The 9,618-nt window shown below is 43.9% G+C and overlaps 1 protein-coding gene across 2 annotated transcripts; it reads left to right on the top strand.

Moving 5' to 3' along the window:
* Positions 1-793: 793 nt before the first annotated feature.
* On the top strand, positions 794-9,115 carry LOC148420877 (protocadherin-18-like). Of its 2 annotated transcripts, none has more exons than XM_088420556.1 (4): positions 794-3,632; positions 4,204-4,259; positions 5,024-5,196; positions 7,555-9,115. In XM_088420556.1, exons 1-4 carry the CDS (start codon positions 1,158-1,160, stop codon positions 8,355-8,357), a joined length of 3,507 nt encoding a protein of 1,168 aa, XP_088276682.1. In that variant the 5' UTR covers positions 794-1,157; the 3' UTR covers positions 8,358-9,115. The 2 variants fall into 2 exon arrangements, with proteins under 2 accessions (XP_088276682.1, XP_088276681.1); XM_088420555.1 differs by having other exon boundaries at positions 4,171-4,259.
* Positions 9,116-9,618: the final 503 nt, after the last annotated feature.

The following is a 9,618-nucleotide window of genomic DNA, read 5'->3' as shown; positions in this document are numbered from 1 at the left end:
AAATGTTCAGGGCTTTTCTCTTCTTTCTTTTTTTTTCTTGCATTGTATCCCTCATTAGCATAGTTTATTGTGATGATGAATAGATTTTTGCACGAGACTAGACGTGTTACCCAACATGACCCAATATTTAAATGTATCCATTAGACGGCACTTTCATACAATTCGCCACACAGCTTAACAGGCTTATCCTCACACAAACACAGGTGATGTAAAAAAATATTTTGCTCTAAACCTCCTCGACGAAAAGCATGGGGGGAGAAAGGGCCAAGTGTGGACTGCAACTCTAAATGAGCAAACTATACTGTGCAGACATTGTATTTCGAGGACTTCGTGTTCCATTTACGTATAGAGTTGGGAGACAACTGCTCATGGCTGAGCTGTGCCAGAAAGTTCCCAGCCAGTATGAGCGATGGTTTTGCTACTGATTGAGCTGACCATGTTTTGAATTTTTCTTTGGAGAAATGAGTTTGTGCCTCCATACTGCTGTCTAGGGGAAAATACTCAAGGCGGAACTTGTGGATCCTCCTGTGGTTTTCCAGTAGGCTATAGTGAAAATGTCAATGAGCAAGAGAACTGTGAATGAATGTTTTCTCGGATAGGTTTAGTTTATTACTTGTCAGAGGGTTTGTGTGTAGGGGGGGGTTGCTGCGAAATGTGGGGAAAGTGAACCCCCGATAGGCGGGGTCCCCCCCTCCCCTTATATTCTTCTTTCCACTCCCAAACGCGCCTCCTTCTGTTGTGTGGCACCCAGCCAGTACTATTTGATTGAAGAAGAAGCTAATGTAGCGCCAGTTGAGACGGGTTATTTTGAGTGAGTCTTAGTCCAAAGACGCCTGAGAAAGAGAGAGTGTGGAGAAGAGCGAAGGCGCACAGACGCAAGCAGGGAGGGGAGCTTGAGAGAAAAGCGCACATTCTTCAATACTACATGGCTGTTGTTTTGAGAACTCGATGTGCGCAACAGATCTGTATGACAGCGTAACAGGGGTATTTTTAATCGAAATTAGTACAACCCAGCCAATTTTGCATCTGAATGTATCTTTGCGTCAAGAGGAGCAATGCAACGGGAAACACCCCATCCAGTTGCCTAAACCAAATCTGGAAGTGACCGCTGCAACATTTTTCTGCTTTTTGCTTGATTTCGACCTCAAAAGGACACAATGACGGGATTCTTTCAGATGAGAATGTGGGGATTTGTCATCGTTTTCGTGCTGTCCACGCTTCACGCCTCGGGTAAGACACTGCGATATCAGATTTACGAAGAACAGAAGGTTGGCACGGTTATTGCTCGTTTAAAAGATGATGTCGCGGATATTCTGGCAAAACTTCCGAGCTCAGTTTCCATGCGCTTCCGAGCCATGCAAAGAGGAAGCTCGACCTTTCTCACGGTGCGCGAGCAGGACGGAGAAATAAGCATCAAGTCCAGAATCGATCGGGAAAAACTTTGTGAAAAGAACCTGAACTGCTCGATTCAGTTCGACGTGCTCACGTTGCCCACGGAGCACCTGCAGCTTTTTCACGTCGAGTTAGAAGTGCTGGACATCAATGACAACGCGCCACAGTTTGCCCGTGCCATCATCCCGATAGAAATATCCGAGAGCGCGTCCGTCGGAGCGCGCATTCCCTTGGACAGCGCCACGGACCCCGACGTCGGCGAAAACTCTCTCTACAGCTATGCCTTAGAGCCCAACAATTTTTTTAATATTGAAATACAGTCCAGAACCGATGGAGCAAAATACGCTGAGCTGGTGGTTCTTCGAGAACTGGATCGGGAGGTGCGCTCCAGTTATGAACTTCAGTACACGGCTTTTGATAGGGGCGTTCTATCCCGAACCGGAACCACCCTGCTTAAGATCAACGTCGCAGATTCAAACGACAACAGCCCAATCTTTGACAAGCCCTCGTATGTGATCAATCTTCCTGAAAATGCACCTGTTGGAACACTATTAATCGACTTAAACGCCACTGACGCAGATGATGGGATGAATGCCAAAATAGTGTATTCATTCAGCAGTCATGTGTCCCCCAAAATCATGGAGACTTTCAAAATCAACCCTGACAGTGGCCACCTGACCCTCATTTCTCGCGTAGACTATGAGACTGCAAATTCCTATGACATTGATGTGCAAGCACAGGATATGGGTCCAAACGCAATGCCAGCTCACTGCAAGATTCTGGTCAAGGTGGTTGATGTCAACGACAACAAACCAGACATTAGCATAAATATTATGTCCTCACAGGGAAACGGGGATGCAGCTTATATATCAGAGGCGGCCCCGCTGGACACATTTGTAGCGTTGGTGAGGGTGGAGGACTTGGACTCTGGTTTGAATGGAGAGGTGGAGTGTAAGCTTCATGGTCAAGGTTATTTCAAACTTCAGAAAACATACGAAAACAACTACATGATTCTGACTAATGTGTCTCTGGATCGAGAGAAGCGGTCAGAGTTCAGTCTGACTGTGGTGGCCGAGGACAAAGGGACTCCGAGCCTCTCCACAGTCAAGCACTTCACTGTGCACGTAACCGACGAAAACGACAACGCGCCACAGTTTGAGAAGGGACAGTTTGAAATTTTTAAATCAGAGAACAATGCTCCAGGGGCATATTTGACCTCCATCATGGCAACAGACCAAGATTTGGATGGCAATGGACAGGTTACCTATTCCATCCTGGAGAGTTCAATTCATGGGAGCTCCATTTCCACTTATGTCACCATCGACCCCTCTAACGGTGCAATCTATGCACTGCGTACATTTGACAGGGAGGATGTGAGTCGCATCTCCTTCATCGTGCAGGCCAAAGATGCTGGAAAGCCACCACTGCTCAGCAATGCCACCATCGTTCTAAACATCCTGGATGAGAATGACAATCCTCCTGTGATTGTGGTCCCTCAGCTGTGGAACTTCAGTGCAGATGTACCAGTGTCAAAGTTCACTGAAGCCGGACATCTTGTGACGATGGTCAGGGCCACCGACCGCGATACGGGGATCAATTCTGAGCTTGTTTGCTCCATCGTCGGAGGCAATGAAGAAGGCTTCTTCACTATTGATCCAAGAACATGTGAAATTCATGCCAACGCCAGTCTGGAGAACTTCCCTCATGAGCATGCTGAGATAACAGTTGTGGTGCGAGATCAAGGAAGCGAGAGCCTCAGTGCCAAGGCGGTCCTAAGGATCAACCTCTATGAAAATATGGAAAACCACGTTCAAGTGATGGACCAAGGGGAGTCTCCACTTGATGCATCACTGATTATCATCATCTCCCTGGGGGCCATCTGTGCCGTGCTGCTGGTAATCATGGTGGTGTTTGCCGCTCACTGCAACAGAGAGAAGAAGGAGACTAGGCAGTCTTACAACTGCCGGGTCGCAGAGTCCACCCACCAGCACCACCCCAGGAAGCCCTCACGGCAGATCCACAAAGGGGACATCACCCTCGTCCCCACTGTGAACGGGACCCTGCCGATCAGATCCCATCACCGTTCGCCTTCAGCGACTCCCCCCTTGGACCGAGCCCAGCTGGGGAGCAGGCAGAATCACCACAGTCGCCAGTCCCTTAACAGCCTGGTGACAATCTCGTCCAATCACATTCCAGAGAGCTTTGCCCTGGAGCTGGCACATACAACTCCACAGGTGGAGGTGAGTGCGCAAGAACACACACGCACACAAACACACACAAACTCACGCCCATGTACCCAAACACACATACTTACCCATACACACACACACTCTCACTCACTCACTCACTCACTCACTCACTCACTCACTCACTCACTCACTCACTCACTCACTCACTACCCTGTATGTGATACAATTTCCTAATAGTCGTAAAATAACCGTCATCAAGTGTATTGATAGTTACAGCCATGTTTGTGTCTTTACTTTGTTTGCACCATGTCCCAATCCCTGATAACCCTCAGCCATGTCTCACAAGTTATACAGATTCACTCTCTCATAAGCAGTCCCCCTTTTTTAACATCATCCATTTTGTGTCATCGATATTGAGCAGCCTCTCCATCATTCATTTTGTGTACTCATCCATTTTTTGTCTTCTGTCTTGTCTCTCGTTATCTCCTTCATTTCCCATCTGTTATTCCCTTTCCCTCCCGACCCTTTTCATTTCTTCCCCTACTTTTTGTTTATTTGCTTTATTTTGTTTTGTTATTTTTGGATACAGCAAGTCTCACAGCTTCTGTCCATGCTCCATCAGGGCCAGTACCAACCCAGACCCAGTTTCCGTGGCAACAAATACTCTCGCAGCTACAGGTAATCCCTCGGCCCCATCACTACCGATATATTTTTATTCACCTTTTAAAAACCACTTTGTTGTCTTTGATTTACATCTGTGCTACATGTTCAACAACCTCTTGTATAGTGTGTCTTCTTTTTCTCCATATTCCAAATGTCAGCATCATACCAGTACCATTCACTTTCCAAACTATTTGGCTCATTTGTTAGAATGTCCCAGCTATTTCTCATCTGCCCTTAGAACAATTTGAAATGTGAACATTTAACTTCTTTGTTCTGCTTATGACACCATTTCGAGACTTATGAATGTCTGATAAATGTTGACATATACACTGCATTTATCAAAAATAATTTCATGAAGTTGAATTGAACATGCTTGGTGAAGATTCAAAGAGGCATTACAAGTATATATATATATATATATATATATATATATATATATATATATATATATATATATATATATATATATATATATATATATATATATTTTTTTTTTTTTTTTTTTTTTTCCAATTAACAGCATGTGGCAAGAGCACAGCCCCTTGAAATGGACAAAAAAAGGTGGATTCTGCTGCTAAAGCAATATTGCACACAAATGCCATCTTAATCAGAATCCTGTTTATACAAGTGGGTTCTGACAGAAAATATTATTGTAAAGGAAAAAATTGAAAGAAAGGAAAAGTCTCATTAAAGTGTCTGCCCTGCAAAACACAACATGGCATCCAATTTACATAGCTGTCCTTGCGTTTAATTGCGCCTTTTGTATCGGTTGCACCTAGGTATGCATTACAAGACATGGACAAGTTCAGCCTAAAGGACAGTGGACGTGGGGACAGCGAGGCGGGGGACAGTGATTGCGAAATGGGGAGAGAATCCCCCGTGGACAGGCTGCTGCTGGGGGAAGGCTTTTCTGACCTGATACATCTCGAAATGCACCACCGCCTCCATCCAGGTAAGCTGCCATGATGGAACACATGGATTCTGATGGTTTCCCTCATCCTCTGTAATGTTGCACCTGTTCAACTGTCTGTGTGCTCGACAGAAAAAACACCTTCAACACCCTCATACTTTCTTCACACCTTAGAGCACAATCATACCAATTAATTTTATCATGCCAAAATGCTGAAGAAATTATTTTAGCCTCTTGAAATAGCATATAGAGAGCAGGGCTAAGTCTGGTTTTGATTTGTTTTTCAAGTACAAGACCGGAACAGAAGGAGGATATTGACTATAAGCGATATCTAAACACAGAGAGCTAGCAAACCAGAGCTCTACAGTATGTAAGACATCAAATGTTAGATGGGATTTTCCATATTGAATTTTAATTGCTGCCGCATACAATCTGCAATGGATATGGTTGAAGCTAGGCTTGAATTTGCAACTTATGGCACTGCAAAGGAAATTCCACACGGATCTTTTAATATGTCTCATATGTTGCCCACCCGACAAAACATCCATTCATCCGTTCATTTTCACAAGGGTTGCCGGCTTACTGGTACCTATTCCAGCCATCTTGTGCAGCATGCGGGATACACCCTGTACTAGTTTCCAGCCATTCGCAGGGCAGACGGAACCAAAAACAAGACACACCCACAAACACACACAATTTGGCATGTACAATAAATCTATCATGCATGTTTTTGGGATTGTTGGAGGAAGCCGAAGAGGGGACACCCTGCAAGAGCAGGAAGGCAAGAGCCGGAATTGAGCCCACTACCTCTAAACTGTGAGGTGGACGAACTAACCAGTCTACTACTGTGCAGCCCATGAAAATCATGATTAAAAACAAACAAAAAAAAAAAGTTATAACAGGGATAACTCCATTATCCTTGTCATCAAAACAGGTTGATTTAGCAATATCTGCCACCATGTAACTTGTATCTACAAAAAATGCACAGCAGAAAACAAACAAACCTCTTTGGCGAGGTAATATCATTGTGGAAGTGCACTGAATTGAGCTGTTTCCTCTGCGCTGCTCCCAGCAATTTTGTAGACATCCTGCCTGACAAATTTTAGCACTGCGGACAGGTCAGGCCGGAGCCAACTAATAGTCCAGACACCTGCCTATACAGTCATTCAGCAAGCCGAAAACACAATCCCATTGTACTCTGCCCATTCTTCCACACAGACCCTATTTCCACGCTTGTTATCACACCGAGAGAGGTTACAGAGTGCCGGGCTGTTTGTGTCACTCTGTATGCGTGTGTATGTGTGTGCGTTATCTACCCCCCGAGTCGTGTCTGTAAAATCCTCCCCGGAGCGGAGATGAGTCGCCTGTCACTCATCGGTATGCGTCTCAGGGTGCTGTTTTTTCCTTTTTCCTCCATTTTCTTTCCTTCCTCTTTTTTTTCCTTCTGTTGAGTGACAGTGTTGCACTTTCATGTCGGAACTGAGGAGAATTCACAGTAATTGCTTTTAGAATTATGTTATTCTCTCTCACTCTCTCTCTCGCGCTCGCTCACCCGTCGCAACCCGGAGAGCTTCCCTAAATGTCTTTTTGCTGTACACGTAACACATTCTCCATCTTAATTGTGATGTTTTAAAGGGTGGGATGGGGGGCACCGCCTGCCACCTTTATTTTTAATAGTAACATGCAAAAGCAAAAGTTGAGGGATTGCTTGGGATTACTGTATCTTGGTTTTGCTTCAATAGATTTAATTTGTTTGGATTTTCAATCATGCCCGATTTGATAAAGCTAGACAATCCCTACTTCCGTGAAAAATTCCAAGATATGATAGCAAGATCAGTCAGATATGGATTTATCAGCCACTTTTGATGTCAGATGCGTAGAATATGGCAATTAATCATTTACTTATCTATTCTCGTGATTGTTTCCTTATCTGCCTCAATATTCTGTACTGTAAATAGCAGCAATCGGCTCAAAACGAAAGAAGTACGAAAGGCTGCAAAGAAAAAGGAGAAAAAACAATTACCGAGCTGTGTTTTAATAATAAGACAGAATCATCTTTTGAAATATTGACTAGGCGTTTTGCATTAATATTCCAAAAGGAAAAATGTGCACACTCTTTTCGCTTTCATGCAAAAAATAACACCCCTGTCGACTTTCTGCATCTTCTCTCTCAATAGCATCTGTTCCTGTTGCTTTTCGGAATTTTTCCCATGTATTAAAGATGACAGCAAAGTCGGACTCTCGCTGTGATGCTTCTGATCTGTCTGATTTTACTTATTTTCAGTGAGCACTTGTTTATAAATTAGCATAGTTTTCTACGCGTGATAGGTGTCAAGAAGACATTTTTAGCTTTTGTTGGGTAAGCGTCCTCATGCTTAATGTTGTCTTTTTTTGCCCTAGCAATGAGACTGTGCACGGATGAATGCCGGGTCCTGGGACACTCTGACCAGTGCTGGATGCCTCCCCTCTCCTCTCCCTCATCCTCATCAGACTACCGCAACAACATGTACATCCCAGGGGAAGAATCTTCCCAGCAACCCCAAATTGAAGATGACCAGTCCTCGGAAGAGTCTGAACAGCTGAAGAGTTTCTCTACTTTTGGCAAGGAGCCCGGGAGTGAAGAGGCAGGGCCAACGAGAGTTGCTGCTGCAGGAGGAAGCGATGCGTGTACACCTGCGGGAGGGGCTGGCTCCTTACTCACAGAGATGAACAGCGTGTTCCAGCGGCTGCTTCCCCCTAATATGGACGCGTACAGCGAGTGCACTGATACAAGTCCAACGTCTTCATCGTCAATGGGCGAGAAAGGAAGCGGACGTAGTGGCAACATTTCTGGGAACCATGGCAACAACGCTGTTCCTCAGGATAGCCGTCGAGGCTTGTTACCAGGTGGGAAGGGTCCGGCTTACCCCCCAGGTGTGGCCACGTGGGCTGCTAATACCAACTATCTAAATCCAGGAAGCGTTGGGAGCACCCACGGTTCCATGGCCCCTCCCACCTCCTCCAGCTCCTCCACCGGACAGCCACCACACCTCAAATGGCTCCCTGCCATGGAAGAAATTCCAGAGAACTATGAAGAAGACGAATTTGATGGCGTGTTCTATCAGGGTGGAAAACGTGGCGAGAACCGCCAGGAGGCTGGCGTGGATGCTAGCGAGCTGGTCCATGAGATCAACAAACTACTGCAGGATGTCAGGCAGACCTAAAGTTTGAAATCCATAACATGGTTTCTTCTGAGTCCTTCGACCAGCCACTAAATGAAAATTCAATATGTAAACATACATAATCAATATGATGTTAAAAAAAAATGCTTTGTGCTCATTGCAATGGCTGTCTTGTCCGTTTTACCAAATATACTCTCACTACTGGATGAGAAACTTGAAGAGTAAAACACTGCACTGTAACGCAAGTGGCACAATGACCTCATAAAAAAAGACAGACTCTACAATTGTTGTTGTGTTCGTAAGTGATTTGGGGCGAGAGTCCAACAGTAAATTCCTTATAATTATTTGTAATGTTTACAGATGCCAGCCGGAGAAACCCACTGTTGCGTGATCTAATTTTACGGTCTACAACAAATGTACAGTGTCTGTGAGAAAAGACTGCTTCACTTGAATATTGTGCTCTGTCGTGTTTTACCATGGAATGTAACTGTACAAACTGATCTTTGTATTTTAAAAATACACTCTTTTGTATTTCTATATATTTATATGTGTTCGTGTATGTTTGTACAGAAAAAGAAAACAAATGTCTATTTTTTATAATGTCATTGCATGTCTAAATATTTGATGTGTCCCTCTTTATTCTTCTTTGTTACTTTTATAAATATATTGTATTTAATTTTGGATTGAATGTTTGTGAGCACCATTTTACAAAATCACATTCCGATGAAGTTCCATGTTGAAATATGGTTTTGTATAGTGTCCTTATGACAAAGACAAATAAAGTAGAGCAATCAATCATATACTGGACTTGTGTTTTAATTTTTCTAAGCCCTGATTCTTTCACTCTCGGATTCCAACCATTTCTAGTTGCTTTGATTTTCTCAACGGCTTCATTTTGCCCCTTTGTGTCTTAGCCCCTCCTAAAGTTCACCATGTGAACTGCACCCTCTACTCTATGAACAACGCTTCCAGAACGCACAACATTTCGCGAGCACGAAGCCGGTCATGACACTAAACTATTAAAAAAACTGTTGTTTTCATATTTTCATTTTTTTATATAGGAAAAATACAAATATTTGCTTCCTATTTCTTCAGCAAATGTAATTATGCTTTTGCTTGTGATGATATAAACGCAGCCATATGGACATACTGTAGAATTAATTTATGATTGTGTGTGTGTGCGCATATGAAAATAGGCCTTGCACAGTTTGCCCATGGGTGCTTTAAAAACACAGACGCACGCACACATTCTAACAAAAATGAGAATACACTATGGAGTTGTTTTTAAGAGGCAAAATTCAAC

Source organism: Hippichthys cyanospilos, chromosome 7, assembly GCF_059441005.1.
Source record: "Hippichthys cyanospilos isolate Australia breed blue-spotted pipefish chromosome 7, RoL_Hcya_1.0, whole genome shotgun sequence".
NCBI lineage: Eukaryota > Metazoa > Chordata > Actinopteri > Syngnathiformes > Syngnathidae > Hippichthys > Hippichthys cyanospilos.
Note: the sequence above shows the minus strand (reverse complement) of the source record. Positions and strands in the feature narration are given on the sequence as shown.